General features: G+C 39.7%; 2 protein-coding genes across 4 annotated transcripts in view; one reads left to right on the top strand and one right to left on the bottom strand.

Annotated features, from left to right (window-relative positions):
* macrod2 (mono-ADP ribosylhydrolase 2) overlaps window positions 1-21573 on the top strand; it is a 315136-nt gene that overhangs the window by 14744 nt on the left and 278819 nt on the right. The gene's annotated exons all lie outside the window — the stretch shown is intronic.
* flrt3 (fibronectin leucine rich transmembrane 3) lies at window positions 13709-21360 on the bottom strand. The gene is made up of 3 exons (XM_089012528.1): window positions 21128-21360; window positions 16518-17189; window positions 13709-15700 (listed from the first exon to the last, which is right to left on the bottom strand). The coding sequence occupies exon 3, from the start codon at window positions 15665-15667 to the stop codon at window positions 13715-13717; it is 1953 nt and encodes a 650-aa protein (XP_088868654.1). The 5' UTR covers window positions 15668-15700; window positions 16518-17189; window positions 21128-21360; the 3' UTR covers window positions 13709-13714.

Raw genomic sequence — 21573 nt, 5'->3', positions numbered from 1 at the left:
ATCTCTGAAGTTGCGATATCAAGTTTTTTTTGCCTAAAATAGCAAAAATGCATATTTTGACACTGTATAGGATTAAGAGCATGACATAAATGCCCACAAAGCAACAATATCATTTTCATTCACTCGTTTTTTCATTAGGACTGTATATATTTTCATACTACTAGAATTTTAACTCATTCACTGCCAGACATGTGCAAATATATGTCGACTCCAGTGCCAGGGTTTTTGTCACTGTCACTCAAATTCCAGTACCCACAGAATATTGAGTTTTAGGGCTACATAAAAATTCAATACAGCATTAGAAACCTTGGACTCCTTTCTTTCATCAGAAAAGAAGAGTTAATTCCTAAATTATAACGCTCTGGAGTTCTTAAAATGAGGGTGGCTGTCCAAAATACAATGCAATATATACATATTGGTTTATGTAGCACTTTAACAACAGCTGAAGCTGGAACAAAGCGCTAACATGGAAAAAGGAAACACTGCCCCCTTGTGGAAAAGAAGAAACATTGCCAGAGGCCATTGTCAACGCTTTATCAGGACCCAATCATGAAAAAACTAAACCCGAACAAATTCGGGAATGGCGCACTCTGTCATATTTTCAATTTGCGAATAAATTTGTGAATGGTAGTGAATGATGGGTTAATAGAGCAAGATGAAAGATTTGTTTCTGATGGTGACCGCAACTAGGTGAGGGTAACAAATTTTGTCTTGCTTTAGTCATGGTGGTGGGAGTTGTAACGTCTGCATGCAGGTTGTGAGCACTGTGGAGATATTTCACATATTTCATTGAAGGAACCAGGAATACCAACATGAACTGTGACACAATAAAGTGGAGCATGAATTCACTCCTTTTAATGCAGTTGCAGTACAATATTAAAACATTACAGACCCAATGCACACCTCCAAGAAGACCACAACCTTGTTGAAGAAGCTGATCCTGATGGTGATGGACTGAACAAGAATGTCTGCTGACCAAGACCTTATTGAGCCTGATCAATCATCTTTTGTCTCCGGGGTTGTTCTCATGAAAAGATAAGCAAGATATAACACTTTTATCCCTTCCCCCCCTGAATGACTTAGTCTTCTAAGTCAAAGGGGGTGTTCACGCGGCAACTTTTCTTTTGTAGCAACGGCACTGCCCCACATCGAGCATTCTCACGTTCAAAGTTATACCGGCATAGACCCTGAAAACAGCTTAACCCGGAGCAAATTTAACCCTGCTTAAGAGGTGGTTTAAAATTTAACTTTGGAATAAATGCTAGTTTGTGGGCACTGATATAAAATGGGATGTGTGAACGCTACAGGGTAGACTCGCTACTCGTGATGAGTTGATTGCATACGCTATTTTGTGCTTTGTTGTACTTCTGCCAGTTTACCTTTCTGTCTCTCTCATCGTTTTACAGTGTCCAATAGACCACATCAGTGATTTGTCTGGGGAAGTATGAACTGTGTTGTTTCAATCCGTCAAAAAAAACACTTTACATATGACCATGTTTTATTTCCGTATTATTATTATCGTATTACATGGCTGCAGAAATTGCCATGTGGACGCAAGTGGCGCTGCACTGGCGTTAACACACTTCTTTTTAGAAAGCAGCTTTATACATGTGAAAGCTCCACAAAAATTACTCTATATCTCGCAACAAAATACATTGGTGCAGCGCCGATACAAATGGCTGCCGTGTGAACACCCCTAATAAATTGCTTGAGTCACTTGAGTGTGAACAAATACAACTAAGCTGAATTGCTTGCTCAATAGCCACACCCTATCAGAATTCTTGCTCCATGATATCTACTATTAGTCTTGATTTAGCCCGTTATTGGATGTGGAGACTTTTATCCAGAGTCATCTGGATTCAGGCAGGAGAAAATTGGAATAACTCCATAAGAGATTAAACTTAAATAGTTGATTTGATTGTTTCCCTTTGGCGAGTGAGCTTTTACATGGGGTCTGATCAGTTGAGTTCAGTCTGAATTAGCCTTAGCAGGAGGGAGAGAAGGGGCACCGAGAGAGGCCACAGCTAATCCCAGGATATTGGGTAGGATTCCAAGGATGAGGCTGCGCTCCTTTGCTTTCCCGAGTGTGACTGTGGGGATGGGGCACCCCAGTGGGCAGGAGATGAAGGAATAGGGGGAGATTTATACTCCTGTTTTTTCTTCTTCTTTTTTTTAACCCTTCTCAGTCCCTATTGTTGGAAGACTTTTCACAGTTTAGGGGCACAGTATCTGGGATTCTCTGCTCACTGAAGTGAGGCTCTTTTGGGGAGGGAATTCAACCAGCCAGTGTTGGGCTCTGAGGATTAGACCCACTGGGATAATCAGGATCAGTTCAGTGTCCACGAAGGGGGTCTTAGTCTCCGTCCAGCGCAGGAGTAGGGGCGTCACTGCTCAGTGCTTGTCCACATCCGCTTCTCACTCTGAGAACACCTGCCTTGCCCCTTCTTTTCTCAAGAATAACACAAACAATGCACTGCAAAATCCTGTTTGGAATAAAATCCGACCTTTGTCTTTTAAAACCACTGTCCAAATACAGTAAAGTCTCGTTATATCGATATCGGTTATATCGATAGTACTGCTTACGATACTATTTCTATGAACACAAGGAGAAAATGTAGATGCCGCAGGATCGGATATATCGATAGTCCGGTTATATCAACATTTTTTCAGACTCCCGAGAATATCGATATAACGAGACATTACAACATACATTATATGTTAATATATGTATTTTTCTATGATAATAGCCAGAGTCCAATTATATAATGAAATGATCATGATAATAGTTTTGACTGTGATTAAAGATTATTCCTCCAAATAGTGTGAGTGTACAGTAGTACACTTTGGCACCGTTGTCACATCTGCTTATCCCATAAACCAAACCATTCTCTATATTTGGTGACAAACTTGACCGAACAAAAGCCCAGGAAATGGGTGTAACTGAAATGCAGTCACCATGCATCTACAATAAAAGGGCTTTGACGCAAACGGATGCCCAGGTGGAACTGCCGTTCTTTCTTAATCGAACGTGCACATTTTTGTTCACACTGATGCCTGTAAATAGGTCTTCATGAGCCTTTACCTTCCTGTAACTGAATGTGATTCACATTGTCTGCCAGCTGGGAACCAAATGCATATAATCGTGTCTACATTAAGATCGTCCACTAAAGCTCGTGGCTTTTTGCTGTTACTAGGACACCAGCCCAACAACTGCAAGTATGTGTTTAGCTGGTGAGCAACTTCGGCACGCGCACCAAGCGAACTGGCTGCAGCACAAAGGGCAACAAATAAGGGCTTTCATATCTTCACTCACCCTCTTCTTTGGGACAGTTGGGGGGGTTGAATTGAAAGTATTGTTTTGTGTGTGTGTGTGTGTGCATGTGTGCGTGTGTGTCAGTTGAGCAGTACAGTAACCGCAGTGTTGGGAAAGGTGCACATGCATTTGTTGGAGAACATTTGAAAACGTCTCTCTGCACTTTGGTTGAGTTAGTCGTAATATGGTTTTTATTGCAGATAAAGTATACAATGAGGAGTTTTGTAACATCAGGGCAAATTGACCAGAAGGTCCTCGCATGCTGCAACGCAACAGTCACGTTGGCATCTTTTGTCATTCAGCTCATTTCACATTGATAACCTGCACAACTTACCTCAGCGTAAAAACTGCAGTCCTTTTATATATTGCTAAACATAGCAGGAAGGGAGGAAATACAATTTTATTTTTTTTAAACATGAAATATGATCCGATGTCATTACTGTAATATGAAATGCAGCTGATACTACGCTCCATAACTCTACTCCATGAGAAATAATGACATTCCATATTCTACTTGGTGTTATATTACCCTGCTGCACAGACAGCATTAATTCCTTCCTCCATATTTTCAAGTATCTGTGTCATCTTTTTAAGCAGTATGAGATGTGATGCACATCCCCCAGTAGAATTTACTTTTGCTTATCATTTTGCATTGGCTTGAATGTGACTCACAGCTATGCTTGCACCTGTGTATAACACTGCATCTTTATTCATGGCCTTCAGGAGCTCACAGTAATGACCTGATAACACAACAATGCAAGAATCTGCTTTGACCACGCCTCATTTGTGAGACGCTAGCAATTGATCACAAATTCAACTGGAAACTGTTGAAAAGTGAATTTCTATCCATAACAATTGTTCGTTAACCACAGAGCAGATGTGATGGCCATCCAGATTAATGATAATGGAGAAGCTAAGATGGTTTCGGAGACGGTCTGTGAATTTGATTATGTCCAGACGGCCGTGGAGACAAAAAGCAACCAGTCAGGCTCTTATGTGAAAGTACTTAATGAAAACCCTGCTTGAAAGGTAATTGGGAAATGTTTGTCTGGGTGCATACTTCTCAGCTTACTGTATGCAGGCTTTAAGCATCTTCACTCTTGCCTACGCGTTAACACCCCACCCCCTAACCCACACACAGGTGCACACACATTGTACAACACAGTACAGTGGGTTTTGCATGGTTTTGTAATATATTTTACTACAATTCTCAAATGTTAGATTGCCATAGTTTTTTTGTATAAATGAGTGTGGACTGTTTTAGAAATTATGACCCAATGAAATGTACATACATTTACTGTGACCAGGCAAAAACATCACAACCTGACTTCATACTCTTCACACTGGTTGATAGACAGTACATAGTAGAGTCTTGCTGTCTTCCAGCATTCCGCGATCTGCTTAAGAGCCTGATAATTACTGGTACTTAAAATGAAAGACCTCAAATGAAGCCCATTGTCTTGCTCCAGTATCCGGCTGATGCTACAGAGACATTTTTGAGACTGAATAGCAGTCTCTCCTGTCAGAACCACATGCTCGACAATACTGGTGTATTTTAGTGACTCAAGTGGGTACCAATGACTATTGGCATTCAAATGCTAACGACCAATGTTCCCTCTAATTTTTCATGTGTCTGAGAAGACACACAAGCTCCCTGAGCACACTGAGGACCACTGTGTGCAACATCAGATGTGTACGCTGTGGCCACACGCCAGTATCACACCTGTATCACGACGCATATGGGGGGTCGTTTTAGAGGGAACATTGCTAACGGCCATCATCAGACACCTATTCGGCCCATTTATGCACTGATTTAAGGAGAGTTTATTCACAATACATTCAACACCCTTCCAATTTATAGTAGCACATAGGTCCAAGGTATATCTTGTCATTTTTATATTTGACAATTGCCATACACATTTTGGTTTGGAGGGTGTTGGGGGTGGTGTGAAAACAAGTTTTAACTCTGAGTTAAATTGGGATTATTCAAATTGCTCATGTACAGTAAATTGTATGATGTGTTTGTGTTCATTTTCGTAATTTGATACAACAATATATGATTCTTCCCCACCAAACACACACCAAGATATCCACAGCTGTCAAGATCCATATTTTAAAAAGGGAAAATTACAAAAAGGCAATCTCGTTTTAATTTTTCAAGTATAATTCCATCCATCGTGACGAACATTCCCATTCAGAGTTTAATATTCTGAAAGGACTTATGGATTCGTGGACAGGGAAGCCTACAATTAATGTCACTGCCAAAGTGTGTAATCACCACCCATGGCCAACTTGAGGCATGAAACAGTGGTTAGCACAGAGGCTTCAATTAAATATCCTCGGACAATTTGCATTTGTCAATGATTTCTTGACATGGGTCAATTCTATATTTTTTCTTTACATTAAAAACCTGCTTACTTTTAATGTGTGTATCAATATATTTCAATGCAAAGCAACTGTGATAATACATCTTCAACACTGTGTCAAAACCACATTAAAGCCAATCACCTTAATTTCAGGACAAGCTCCGGAACTAGAAATTTAAGAGCCCAGAAATCCGAGCATTTTTTCTTTGTGAATGACGGGGGCTCTAAAATGCATTAAGTTAATATTTGTCTTTATTGTACATATTTTAAATTGTGGAGGTGTGTTTTCCTTTTTGGCACTGTGTGCGCTTTGTGATTGCAGACGGTAGCTTTGTGTGCGATTAGGGAGTTGGTGACTGACCGACATTAGAAGGTGGACCTGCTACTTTCTGTGCTGGTGGGTGCTGTTGGCATTAACCTCACTGTTGTGTTTGTCGATCCTCACTAGCCCCTCACGCCTGCCGTAAGACATATATAACCTGCCAGATCCAATCTGTCATCAGGGGATTAATTAAAATGCTACGCAGCAAAGGTACAGGATCCCTTTGGGGCTGTGGTATATACTTGAATAACTTGCTGCTCATGTGCAAGAACCCACACAGAGAGCCCTGTCTGACATTGTACATTGTTGTTATCACATCAGGGGACATACAACAAATGAATACATTCATGAATTGATGGACAGGTCTCACATGATTTTTTTTTCTAAATGTTCTACTGTAGGAAAATTAGCCATGCACATTGTGCTAGCCATTTTGAGTCTGGTACCCCTCCCACATACACACAAAACCTCCCATCCTGAGCCATATGGCCTGAACGTAGCACAGATTTAAATTTGCATATAGTTCGAGCTGTGACAAAGCTGTCATCAAAGTTTCAAATGATCTCTCTCATTGTTGAATTAAATCAATGCCTGTCTGGAAAAGGCATGCATTCATTTCAATGACTTAAATAAATTGAGACAGGGTTACTCATTTAGCTCAGACCCTCAGATGCCCTGGCACAGACAATAGCCGTGAGCAATGGACGCAAAATGAATTCTCTTGTCCTGTGTGCTGTCCCTGGATATCAACATAATTTGATTAGTGATCTGTTAACATGAATGCGCAGGACCTCTCTTCATTCAAGTCCAAAGGGGGTCCAGGGGTGAGTCCATGTTACAGGGCTCAACCCCCTTCCTTTGCAGCCCTGCCCTCATGTCATGTATATACCCAATCAGACAACTCTGTGATTAATGACTGAGATTGTGGTGTCATCGTCAATTGATGGTGACATGACACAAAAGAAACCCTCCGTGTCGCATCGGCACTACATGTGCATCGGCACTACATGTGGCTTTATGCTACTGGCCTACAAACCAGTCTAAGAATAAGTCACACCACCTCCTGGGTGTGTGTGTGTATATTGTCCTGAAGGAAAAAAATATATATATATATATATATATATATATATATATATATATATATATATATATATATATATATATATATATATATATATATATATATATATATACACACACACACACACACAATTCCAGGTAAGGCTGTCCACTGATTGCGATATATATATATATATATTTTTTTTAAATTGGGTGTATGAAAATTGTTTCATGACTTATTTTGGATGTGGCACATGAATTTGATTTCTCTTTTTTGAACATTTGACATATTGGTGGATAAATTACTGTACACATATGACTCATTTAGAACAATACATGATCACAATGGCGCTCATGAATGTTCAATAATCCTTGTTCTTTATTCATGGCCGCATGATACATTCTTAAATTATCATGCTTCATATGATCTTATAATTGCTTCAGTACAATATAATGTCAGGGTAAAAAGGGATTATCAAGTATACCAAGGGAAAAGGGTGCATAGCTGGATGCAGGGATATTGCCAGATGTTAGCCTAAGCCAACTCTCGTGTGTCTTAGTATTTATACACACAGCCACACACACATGCAGAGCTACATTTAAAGAGCAAAAGCTTAGGATTACAGTGGTCGAGATCATTTGACCCTTCAATGGGCCTTGGACATTACTGGGTTGAAATGAATTCATTTCACTCTTATTCAAGTGTTGAAGTATTCATTCTTCACCTCTCTCCCCTTTACTTCCTTTTTGGGTTATTGGCTTCAAGAAGTTCCCTTTCTCTGAAGACCCCCATCCCATTTAGCTCCCCTCAATGGGGAAGGAAATGACTTGTGGGAGCAGATTCTTCTCACACAGAGATCCTAATCGTGTGGCTGCGTGTCACAGGCACACTAGTAACTCCAGGTTTTAATTAATCCTACATACCGCTGCCATCACCCCTTGACCATTCTTCTCCCCCCTAAGTTTCTCAGGTCCATCCCCCATTTGTGTCAGTCCATGTTTGGGTTTGGGGGAGTGATGGTGGATTAAATGTTAAAGTGAATGCTCTTAACCTGCTTGAAATTTGGTGTCCATAATTTTCATGGAGCCAGGGATCACAACCGCATCATCCCCAGTGTGTGAAGTGGCCCACTAACTGGGTTCAACTGCTTTAAACTCCTCAATCGCCAGTGCTGCTTACTGTGTCCTCAAGAAATATCAACCAAACTCAAGCATGTATACTGTGGGAGGACCAATTCACAATTTACAAGGACTCAGCCAGCCAGACTTAGTTTTCAGATCACAACTTTTTTTTTTCTTTTCCAAATCTCTGGTGTTTGAGCTGAACTTGGTCATACTTTTGTCAAAGGTCTCCTCAATGTGTGTTTTCAACATAATCATACTTCACTTGGTACTGTGTGTCAGAAGCTTTTGTTTGTATCATCTTTTGTATCAAGATAATTAATGGCGTTCTGAGACCGTATTTCATTATTCCACCCCATGCTGTGAAAATTACACCAATGTTTAATTGATACTTGCACATTTCCTTTTGGGTTGATGCTTTGCATATACAGTGCAGTATTTATTGTCTTAATTTCTTGTTAATTACTTGTTTTGTTCTCAGAGGCGGTTATACCCCACCTGTCTCTGTTGTGCATCGCTGTTTAGAATGATCTGTATCAATAACTTTTTATGTTGCATACATTTAGCTTCTTTGTCGTAATCGAGATTCTGAAGGAAGAAAAATGTCTCATGATATTGCTGTAACTTATTGATTTTCTTTTAAAATCAATCTTTATTGCAAATAGACTTGTCACATGGTTTGTTTTCTCATTTGCCTGCCACTAAGGAGTATCTAAGAACACCTCTTGGGAAAAAAATGCACATTCCAACTCTGCCTGCACTTTCTTTTATTGAGACTTGGCCACAGCAGACTTTCTATGTGCTTGTGATTAATCTGTCAACAGTTGGAAGTAATGAGCTATGGATGGAGCCACTTTGGTCTGCAGTTCCTGCATCAATATGATGAGCAATCAATAAGATGTACAAATATTAGAGGAAGCAATTGAAGAGGTGCCTTGGCCTACTACTGCTGACGATCCACTATAAGGAGTTGTTGGGCGGTTGGACGCCTCAAATCTTTCGCAATGAAATCATTGTTCCACTCCATCAGAAATGGAGGCAAATTGAGACGTGGGGTCGATTAAGATGTGTGGGGGACGTGATAGCGATCTCATAAAGGGCATCAGGAGATGTATGGCCTTTTACAGAATCATTTAAAGCATTTAATAGGAGACAGGCATTAATGGCTTCCATTGAGTAGACGGAATTATATGGGTATTTTCATAAAATATTTTCTTTACTTCCAAGTGTAATTGAATATAAATCGAACTGCCTCTTTCTTTTTTTTTTTACCATTAGGTTTAAATGAGAGTGGAGTCAACGTGGAGTTTTCTTCCTTTATGGTGCTACAATCTTCATTTTGACAGCTCTTTTTAATTCATATTAATGGCAAATAATTTACATTTGCGATGGATGTACGTGCACGACTTGTCTACTCAAGCATAAAATTGGATTCATTATGATGACCGAGGTTCTGCGGAGGTTTTTTTGGGCCCTCTGGTTTCAGGTCACTGGGTAAAGTGATGGAGAGCCTTCTGGCTTTCAGGAAGAGGCGGGGAACGCCAGAGACAGGACAAGTCCACGACACAATAACGCATCACTCACGACTATTTCTCTCAATAGCCACTCTGTTCTTTTAGAGCTCGTTATGAAGACTAAGAGTCACAAAGTCCAATTTCAATCTTGAGAGGGGAGATGATGGTGAGGAGATAAATTGTCTTTATTTGTGCAAACAAAATGCAACCATGGATATATAAGCACAATTTATTTCTTTTAAACAAAATTGAAGTCATGGATGCAAACATTTCTCTACGCGCCGCATGGTCATTGTAGTCAAATCTTTGCTGTAACTTGCACCTATTTTTTTTTAAATATTTTCATATTCAGATAATCTCAGGAAGAAAAATATATCCTGGTTTTAAATACTGAAGCCAGACATTTGCAACGAGTGAACGACCCACTGTTTTTATTTTCTTTTACATATTCAGCATTTTATTAAGCTGCACTTTGTATTATCTTTACTTTCTCGAAATACGACTGAGATGCCCCCTATGCCCCCTACTTCCACACTATCTGCATTATTTGCATATAGAGGGATTATTTTATAGTCTGTCTTCTCTCTCTCTCTCTCTCTCTCTCTCTCTCTCTCTCTCTCTCTCTCTCTCTCTCTCTCTCTCTCTCTCTCTCTCTCTCTCTCTCTCTCTCTCTCTCTCTCTCTCTCTCTCTCTCTCTCTCTCTCTCTCTCTCTCTCTCTCTCTCTCACACAAAGCTCTTCTGTAGGTAAACACAAATTTAAAATGAAAATACTGCTTCTCTCTGAGCTGCCTTCTCCATGTTTAGTAGCACCGTGACTTGGGCCTAATGTAACGTTCTTACCGTCTGAATCTCTTTTCAGATGGAATCTTTTTTCTCTGTTTTTTTTTTTTGGTTTAGCACTCATGGGATGAGAAATATTTAGCGTTTTTGTTCTCAGAAACTCTTCATCAGGTGGTAACACTGTAATTATTCGTCACTGCAGTACTATTTAAGATGTTCTTACAGTTTGGTCTATAAACGCTAATATCCAGTCAGATGACATACTTTCATTGTTTGCAGGTTCTCTTGCCATCTTTAAATATGCCAGTTTACTGTCACTTTGCAGGAATAATTCGGAGATGAACATGAATGTATGCTCCAAAGTGACCGTGTCATACAGTCTGTTCAAATGTACCAAGGGAAACACCTTTTGAGGCCTTTACATAAAACAACTAGGATCAGCTGTCATTCACCCATTTTGCATGTAACCTCTAGAATTTTTGTTTGATGAATCCACTTGTGATGTTATAGCCTGCACTAACTGTATGTTATTGAAGGTGTACATGAAGGTGTCATGCAGTAATGCTTTGATACAAGCCTCCATAGGAATGCAAATGTGACCGTCTGCCTGACCAGCACCTTCAAGAGTAAATAGTAGCGCCCTGAAGCAAACACTGCAGCTGCACCATTAGCTCTGATCATTAGGTATATAAAAGCTAAACTGCTGTCTGCACTGTGTCACACACTAGGGAAAAAAATGCATGTCAGATTTTATTCTGTCTCCAGACTTGTCTGAAGGCAGATGAGAGCATGAGAGTGATTTAGGAATTGTTTAAAGTGACTAATCAGATCCGGTCATAGGTCACCAATGATAAGTGGGGTCACATGGGGTCATCGTCAGTCAGCTTCATCAATTTTGTTTCATAAGCGTTCATGCAAGTTAGAGAAAGAGCTGCCCTTTGGAACGTGTTGTCTTCAGTGAAAGTCACAACAATGGACTGCTCACTTCACCGTTTGGCTTATTTGTTGTTTATCACAGTGCGGCAGGAATTTGTCAAAGCTGTTTGCTCATTTGCTGGCACACTTCAGTCAAGCCCATGTGAACTATTTACTCTAAAAAAGGATCATTAATAACAAATGCTAGACTATTATTCAAGCAAATAATATTGTTGGCCTTAAGATGCTCTGAGAATCCTCTTAATTAGAAGATGGACTATTCAGTGTGAGACGTGCTGCTGTTCTCATTATTAGTTGAGCCAAAATCCTGTTAATCATTTATTTATATTTTACAAGTGACTTCTCTCGGTAAATATTTATTTAAACAACACAATATAATTTGATCTTGACATACCAATAGCAAAAACTAATAATTGCTATCATTCATATTTTGTTTTCCTAATTAAAATGGTGGGGCCAATCATACACAATTTTACATCGTTTGTTGTTATTTTTTTTTTTTTTTTTTTCGAAGATGTGCAATTTTGAAAACGACCCTATCACAACCCTAGTTACAATATCAATAAAAAAAAGCAATGTGCAGCTGAAAATATGTGCGTAACTTGTCAGTAATCCTGGTCATGAACATCCACACAAAGTTGAATCAAACCAAATAGACTGTTATTATTATTTCATGAATTGTTTCTTGTTTTCCGAAAAAGACTCAAAAGTATTTGGGAAATACCACCTCTTGCCTTAGAGTGTGACATACATTAATAGTAAATTCACTTTTTTAAGCTTAATACTGTGTGTACATAGAGGCATGCTCAAAAAAGTTACTGAATTGGAAATTAAAAAAAACACAAATCAAGCAACTATTATTTCATCATAGCTCGATGTGGAAAATATTGTTTATTTTTCTTAATACATGCTATAAAGACTTATAAAGCGTTTTACTTGTTATCCTGAACTAAGTACTCGTGTACTTGAACTGAGGCGCAGATCTGTCATGCAAAAACCTTTTTGTGCTGTTGGCACCATGAAGGCAAACCTGACAAAATTGAGGCGACAACATGACTTTTATGTTGTCTTGATTTATAGATATAAACAATTGTAAAGGTGGAGTGTGGGTAAGAAAGAAATCAATTACATTTTGTTCATATTTTTCTTTTATTCTGTAATATGACCAATACTTTTCATATTCAAGTGTGTATGAAAAAAGTCACTGGTTCCTTAAAAAGCTAAATAAGCATTGGATCAAGGCACATACAAGACTGGCCAAAGGGCATACAATGCACTTTGGTTTTTTTAAACATGAAGAACAGGTAATTTCAAATTGTGGCAACAAAAACGAGTTCACTTTGAAAATACGAAATCGTAGTTATCTTAAGGAACCGCTAACACTGTGATCCTTTGAACAATCATGTATTTTTGGCCTTTGGACTTGAATGACGGAGGGTACACGGTACTAAAGAATGCCGCCATTGTCATTTGGCCATTGTTGGCTCATACAAATGGAGATCGTGTGGGGTCCTGTGTCAGTCTGTCCAGTCTTCTTGTTTTGACGAGCCAAGAGTTCCCTTGAAATTGATGTGCTTAATTTGCCCTGTGCTGTGGCCTACAATCCCATCAGAAAAAAAACAAACAAAAAAACATAACTAAACAATAAGATAAGAGTCTTGCTATGGTTGCTCTGCTGTGTTTCAAACTTGCTGAAAGTACACATCAAAGAAAGTGGTAAAGTAAAGCATGGCACATACTCTGAAGTAATTTGCATTATACGATCTAGAACAGTATTCTTTGTCAGTAGTAAATGAGACAGATCTGTGTCGTTTATTTTTCGTAAGAGGCCATCGTGTCTGATTTTATTTTATTGATCAACTGTACTTTAGTTTAACAAGTTGCACCTTTGTTTTTCAGACAGCCACAAAGTGAAAACCATGACCTGTGCTTGTACGACAATGTTTTCTAATGTCTGATTGTTCAACACAGCAATTAAAAACCACTTTCACAGTTGACAAGTCATCATATCTCAGAACACAGAATTTATTTTTTTTAATCGGTCAATCTTTTTTTTTTCAAGCCAAGGAAATACAGTACAAATTACTAGAAATCCCTAAAATATAATTGCAGTACTACACCCTCTGGTTTAGTGAGGGCCTGCGTATGGAACGTTTTCAGTTGTCATAAAATGTCCTTAAATATAAATTATATGGCAAATGTACATAGAATTTCTCCCTTAGTCCGATAGATCCAGTGTTTTGTGAAAGTCTTGCCACTCTGTTTACAACACATTCTCATCATGAATGTACGTGTGCAATATCATGAATGGGAGTAGTCCGAATCTGGTATTCCACTGTCTCTGTAGCTCCTGTTATTAATACTGTTTTCGTTGTGTGGGCTCTTGTATAAACTCAGGCCATTAGGTGGAAAAATTGTGTGTATCACAAACTCCTCCTTGGACACTGGAAGCTGATTTATTGGTATCATTTGAAAAGAGGTCTCTCTTATTTCTAGAATTGTGTTGTCCTTCTTAGTGCCAGCTTCGGCATAGTCATCCTTTCTCCGACGGCCTTTATTGTAGGTGCAGTTCCTCGAAAAAAGTGAGCCGTTCCTGTGGACGTACCAGCACACCAATGCCAACATAATTATTGCCAAAAGTGCAACAGCCCCTCCGATGATAGCAGCCAAAGGCAGACTTGAATTTTTGTAAGGCTCTTTCTCCTGCTCTCGGTTTAAAGTCGTGGTTGGGTTGTACGATTTATGAGAGCCAGTCTCCGTCTCTATGCACACGGGTGTCTCGTCTGCTAGGTAAATATTGCTGGTCTCCATAGGAACCATACATATCCTGTAGGAAGACTCTGGCTCCAGCGCAGTGAGCAGGTACTCTGTCCTCTCCCCCTGTACAATTGTTTCAGTGATGGAGCCAAATGCAGGGCTGTGTCCAAGCTTCAGCCAGCTGAGTCGAAGGGCTGTCATGGGCTGCGATACTCTCCAGGATATGTGAACTCTATCTGCGTTAGTTGATTTCACACTGATTGTGATGATCTTTCTGCCTGATGAGATGGTGGTGCCGTGGTAATTTCTGCCCTTATTTGGTCCCTTTACTCCCGGCCTTTTAGTCACAAACGAGGGCCAGTGTGGCTGTGAGGGGCGCAGAGTGGTGGAGACTGTGCTTGTCTCATACGTGGGAATGAATTCGAAATCTGTGCAGTCAAACATGTCTGTAGTTAAGTCCTTAAGGGCCATGCCTTTTACCTTATCAGGCCCCTGGCACATGAGTCCTCGCACATTGACTTTTGTCGGCAATGACCGGAGCCAGTCACGCACCCATTTCATTCTGCAAGTGCATTGCCAGGGGTTGTTGCGTAGCAAAAGCTGCGTGAGATTGTCCAGATCTTCAAATACACCTTGTGGGAGGCTGCTCAGGTTGTTTCCAGATAAGTCCAAGCGGTAAAGTTGCCGAAGAAAAGCGAAAGCCCCTGACGGCACCCTATTTATGTGATTATCTTGTAGCTGCAGCTTTTCCAAACTTGTGCCTGGCAGGTTAGCTGGTGGTGATGTCAGGGAATTCCTCACCAGTGACAGCTCTGTAAGGTTAATCAGATTAATGAAAGCCATCTCTCCAATTCCACGGTTATTGAGCAGATTTCCATCCAATATTAGTCGCTTCAAATTGATGAGGTCTTGCAATGACTGTTCAGAAATGGATGAGATTCGGTTGTCTTCAAAGCGCAGCTCCTCAATGCTCATGGGTAGGCCTGACGGGATGGTACTTAGGTGGTTCCTGGACAGGAAAAGCAATCTTAGGTGATTGCTGTCCCTAAAGGCCCCCTCTTCGATACTGACTGCTGACACAGAGTTATCATCCAGGTGAAGTTCCTCAATATAAGGAATCTGTGCTAAAGTTGCGTGTGTAATCATGCGGATGTTGTTCTCCTGGAGATGGAGTTCTTTCAGTCCGAGAGGAAGGTTAGTGGGGAACTCATCTAAATTGTTGCAGTAAAGGTAGATCTTTTCCACGTTTGTGAGCCTGCTGAGCTCTGCGGGGATTCCTGAGCTCTTTATACGATTGTTTTGTAGGTACAGCACTGTTGCATCCAGGGGTAAACCAGTTGGGATGGAAGTCAGGCCACGGTCATTACAGTAGATGAAGGTCCCATCACAGCGGCAGGCAGAGGGACATGAGGCAGAGGTTACCAGTGGGTTAGCAAGGCCCAGCAGCAGTCCCACCCTGATGAGGGAGAGTGTAAAGGCCTTGCACTGACGTACCATCTTGACGCTGAGTTGCCTGGCAGTCTAGATCCCCTAGGAAGAAGACACAAGATTAAATGTAAATGCAAAGATTGCCCCTCATTCATGTACTAACATTTGCCTGGTGATAAAATGGGGCCAGAAGCAACAGATTGATTAAGTACTGGATCATGTTTCATTATTCTTTTATATTAAGTGAAATGATATGCCAGGATATATCATTTTCGATTGATCTTCATATTTATGACTGTACATAATTGCATACTACTCTCATTCTTTTCATCACTTTGCTGCTGTGAAATGTAAATTTCTCCACTGTGAGACTAATAAAGGCATATCCAATACCATTCAAAAATAATACTATAAATAACTGAGCGGCATAGATCTTCTTTAACCGCCTGCAACCAAGCTGTGTTCAGTATAGTAATAGCATTGATTGTGCCACAGGCTTCTCTATCTCAAGGCTGCCTTGCATTATTACATACCAAACAGAAAACAGTCATACTTTGAGTCACTCCCGAATAACTTGTACACTGCTTTAATGATGTGGTCCTGTTATACAGTACATACTGGATTCAGCTTTATTTCTGCTCATAATTATAATTGACCTTTTTGATATGTATTTTTATGTGCACACCATATCAACAGTGATGTTTAATTATAGTCTGACACAAAGCATTGTTTTCCTTGATTTTATTTTTTTTAATTCCTTATGGCTAGACTTTTTAATAAAACACGCTCTTTCCAACTTCTCTCAAATTTTTATACTCTCACTATCTCACTCTCACAACTTTCACCCCAATGAGGATTTAAATTCTTGTTGAGTCAGTGAAGTGGAAAGATGCAAAGGCATATAAATGTTTCCATATACCTGATGTATGAGAGGTGGTAAATCCTTTCTGATCACCAAAAAAATCCAATCAAGGTTTTCTTCTTTGAATATCCTTTCTGAAAAGACACGTTTTTTTTTTTCCTGAGGGCTTTCTGGTGATATCCTGACTAGTCAGTATTTACAGAGCTGATCCTTTTATGGACGATGACCTCCTCTGTTGTCAGAGGCTCATGCCTTCATTGCCTTTACCATGGCAGATAAGCCTGTTGAATCGGCATCCCCCCTCAGGTAATATTAAAAATCCTAATGGGTGTTGAAATTGTAGAGATCAGTCGCCATCACCGTAGAACTTTTTTTTTCTTTTTCTTCCCACCCCCCCAGTTACAGCAATCCTGCCGGCTTTAGTATAGGCTCCTTTCTACAATCAGGCCCAGCATGCATGATGAGTTGACACAAAGCTGGTCTGAGCCATGCCAATCCCCTGTGCCACAGGCTCAATCAAGCCCTGTTCACTTGTGTACTCCAGCCCGTACAGGTAACCAGAATCCTCTTGTCCCTTGTCAAGCTTGTATATGCATTAATCCTGGGCTCCACTTTCGGCTGTGGATGAACAGTCTTCTCTTTTAAAGAAGTGAACTGATGAAAGGGGCTTCTCTCCCTCATGAATCTGGAGTTTGATTCATGCTGGCCACTTTTCACACCTCCAATGTCCTGAAAAAGAAAATGAGGAGAGACAAACATACTTAGTAACCTGTCATCTCTTGAAATGGGGAAACATGAGTACAGTTTTAACATTTGTTTGGGGTGAAGCAAACATGTTTTTAAATTCAGCTATCTTTTCTCAACAAATACATATGATAAAAAAAGACTGATTTGTACCTTATATTTATTATTCAGATGCCCTTTTTGGCTTTGATCATGACCATGACTTCTTATTGGCTTTAAGCTAAGAGAACACACACACACACACACACATGCACACACGCACGCACTGTTTGATTACAAGAGCTTCTTCTTATTTTCCTTTCGGCCTTTGTCTTTGAGGGGTCGCCACAGCGAATCAGTGTCCTCCATCTTTAGAGGTTTGATTCGCATGTTTGATCACAAGAGTAACGTGGAAAAATGTGCCCTCTATGCACATATCAGTACAGGACTTTTACTTATTTTGAATACCCATAACTTTTTTTTTTCGGCATACATTAATTTCAACAAAATTAAATCCGTAAATAAAGAAGCTGTTGAACTAGATTTTCTGATTTGGATCAAAGGACGATCCAGTCAGTGCTCACATTGTTAGCAAGCCTATTTGCATTTCATATGTAGAGGAGCAAGGCTGATGCATCCATCCCCGTCATCCCTGACTTCACTGCGACCCATTGCCCCCACCTGACCCCCTCTTTAAAAGCTTTGTATACTCTTGTTTGAAAAAAATACAATTCCCTTCGCCTAAGAAATTGTTGTTTTTCCATTTGAACATATCTGTGTCATTACATGTGACCTGCTCGCAGTTGCCTTGTGCTGTAAAAGGAAACGCAGGAAGCAGGGTTTTACTGTTTGTTGCCCAAACCAAGGGATGGTCGAGGATTCAGGAAACTTGTAAAACCCAAATTTGATTGATAAAATGTGGTCGAATAGGAATTAATTTTGCTTTCAACAGATGTCCTTTGGCATTTTTGAGGTAGAGGAAAAATTCATACATTAAAACATGACTTTTATAAGCTGAATAACAGCCATCGGAGATGTTTTCATTTCAGTTCTAAATGGTTGGTTTTCACCTCATTGAAAATGATACATTTCAGTCTATAATAAGAGCTCAGCAAGACTAGGTTACTTTTATTCAAACATGCTTTTACGATGATTTCAAATTATCTACATAGATTTGGCCTTATTTCTAGTGTGCATTAAAACTCTGATTATCTGCTGTTGGTACGAGTCTGTTGAAACAAACATCTATTGTGACAAATGTCCTTCTACATCATTTTAATGTGGACCAGTAGCCAGACACGACGTTTTTGTCGCAAGCAGGCCAAGTGGATTCTGCATGATTAACATAGATAACACAAAATTTGATATTGATTGCCACATTTAACATTGACAAATACATTTCTCGGCAGAGAACAAAAATATGTATTTACGCAAGAAAAAAGTTATAAAGACCATCAAAATTATTCATGAGCCCTGAAATGGATTTAGCTCCACGAAACAATTTTTGAAACAAGTGTTGTTTGTATAATTTGTTGAATACAAATTTTGAATCAATGAAATAGTGACTAGACAGATTGAACATCATAAATTATAGTTTTATATACTAAATATACTATAGTTATAGTATATTTGCAATGTCAAGATTTATATAAATGGTAAATACTACAGTTACTATTCATTATACTTTCCGTGTGTTTAGATTAATTTCAAGTGGTAAGTAATGTTGTTGTCTGAGGCCCTTGATTTCTGAAAACGAGATGTGGGGTTGAAATGAAGTTGTACAATTCAGTCAAGAACACAAATTGTGACAACAAGAATACCACAAAAAGTATGGCTTCCTGTCGGAATAGGAATGATGCTTTTGGTGAGGTGACTAAGCCTAGAAAGGCCCGAGAACATTGGGGACAGGGGTTCTTGTGGTATTCTTGTTTTGTTCCAAGCTGAAGAGGAAAGAGAGCTGTAGCAGCTGCAATGAATTTTTCCCCACGTGGGGGTGGTAGGCACCACAAGATGTGTGTGAAAAATATGCAAGTAGTATGTGTGTGTCTGCCTGCGTGTGACTAGCTAAGCTGCAAAGAGGAGCACATCTTAGCCTACAGGCCAAGCGCCCACTTACAATATAGGGATTTGTCAACTGCTCTCCTGGCCCCGCTACTTTCCTCAGTCAAATTGCTTCGAAAGGTTATGTAGCTGTTTTATTGCAGTCTTTCAATGCTCAGTTGTGTTTGTCACTGGTCTCACCAAAGTTGGTAAATATAATTTGTTGGAAAAATAAATTAACACATTAAAGGATGATACTGAAGTGTCGAATCTGAGCAATTTCTAAAAGTGAGGGTTAAGCGATGTCATTCCTGCAATATGTTATCCAGACTGTGATTTTGCTCATGACCTGCTTAGTGTTTAATCTAAAATGGAAGCAATTGGCTGGGAACTATAGCCTGAAGCAGTGAAGACAACTCATGTTCCCTCCTGTCTATATTGAACCAAATTTATTTTCATCAAATACTGGACAATGAGCTGGGTAACAATTAAAATTGTACTTGTGCACATTTCACAGTCATTCAATAAAACAATTTCTGGTTGGTGAAATTAGAGCTGTAGCCTCATACATTTGTATATCTGTTATTCGTTGAAGCCCGGATGACCTTATTGTCTCATGAAGATAAAGGCTGAGTGAAATTGGATTAACAACTGTCTCCGCAATGGTGTTTCCAGTAAGACGTGCTTACAAGAATGGAATGGAGAAACAATTGCACTGATGTGACATTAGGAGGAAATGCGCTGTCAGTTGAGAGCAATATTTTATAGCAAATATCTCTGGACTGCTTTTTTTCTTCTTAAAAGAAGCCAATGTACATACATGCGGTTGAGCAAATATAACACAAGTACAGCATGTGGCCAAAAGGCGTGTAATGATTGTGCGTTTAAGACAGTTTATTACAATCTCCAAACATAATGGTGCAAGTTTAGTAGGATATCGGGTCGTGAGTGGAAACTGCGCGGAGCCGTCCCGACAGATACGCATTTAACGGAGTTTGTCCAGCTGGCTCTGCGTGCGCATCGCTGCGGGATGTGCGCTGCAATTCAACATGCCCATGTTTTGACGAACTGTGGCGCCGACTGGGTGAAAACCACGTTGTCTGTCCCCCTTCCTAATCCAATCAAGCTTGTGTATTCACTGATCAAAAGCTCAACCGGCTGGCGCAAAGATAACGCGTCTCCATCGCGTTTGCACCAGAAGAATGGCATTGGCTGTCGGTAGAGGTGCAAATGAATGTGTGGTCTTAATCACTACCTCCACACACACACACACACACACACACACAAAAAAAAAAAAACACACAATAATAAAAATAAAAATAATAATAATTTATAATAATATATATATATATATATATATATATATATATATATATATATATATATATATATATATATATATATATATATATATATATATATATCATAAAGCCCATACTCTAATCCAATTATAGTTGATATCGCTTTCAGTGCGTTAACAGACGAGCTGTGTGGGTAGGGGTCGTAAATTCAAATCAATGTAGACTACAAATTGTTTTCCAAGTCTGCTTGGAGAAGACTTTATGATCATGGTGTTCTCTGATGATGAAAAATACTTTGGATTCTTTCGACTTTCATCAATAACTGCTTCAAATAAAACGTATGCAGGAAACAATGTCACGATTGTATGAGTATTTATGTGATGTGTTGTGCTATATTATTTTTAGAAGATGTTAACTGTGTAAAGCACTTTGTAAGAGTTGCAGCTGTTGTGAAAGTGCCATATTTAAAACATATTATATTGTAAGATGCGGTGTATTACTCCACTTTAAACACGCTGAGTCACAAAGACCACCCCAAACACACAAAAAAAGGAAAAAAGAAAGATGCAACCCCTCTGGACAAAAGCAGTCAGAAACACTTACCTCAAAAGACAACCCAAAAAGTGACAGGTATCCTATGAGGGGGTTCAAGACAGAGGGGGTAAAAAAAAAGTAATCCTGTCCCAGTTGTGCCGATTCAATACAGATCCCAAAACCGTTTCTTGCACTCACGGAGTCAGAACTGGATTGCATTTATCTGGAGCACCACTACGGTGTTGACTGATGTCCTCACACACATCAACACCTCGCAAGTTGCACAAGGACATGCGCGCACGGATTGGTCCCAATAACAAATGTGGACTTGTGTTTGCCTGTAGCCTTGCTCCAATACAGAGCTGACGTCATTTTGAGGCGGAGCCACTCTGTCTCTCACTCTTTGCTTTGTGAGTCTCTCTCTCTCTCTCTCTCTCTCTCTCTCTCTCTCTCTCTCTCTCTCTCTCTCTCTCTCTCTCTCTCTCTCCCTCTCTCCCACCCTCTTTCCCACCCCC

The sequence above is a fragment of the Hippocampus bargibanti genome, linkage group LG13, assembly GCF_051943395.1.
Source record: "Hippocampus bargibanti isolate YZ-2025 linkage group LG13, ASM5194339v1, whole genome shotgun sequence".
NCBI lineage: Eukaryota > Metazoa > Chordata > Actinopteri > Syngnathiformes > Syngnathidae > Hippocampus > Hippocampus bargibanti.
Note: the sequence above shows the minus strand (reverse complement) of the source record. Positions and strands in the feature narration are given on the sequence as shown.

What these genes read in the sequence shown, in the direction of transcription:
- flrt3 (XM_089012528.1), bottom strand. Translation starts at nt 15,667, where the DNA reads ATGGTACGTCAGTGCAAGGCCTTTACACTCTCCCTCATCAGGGTGGGA.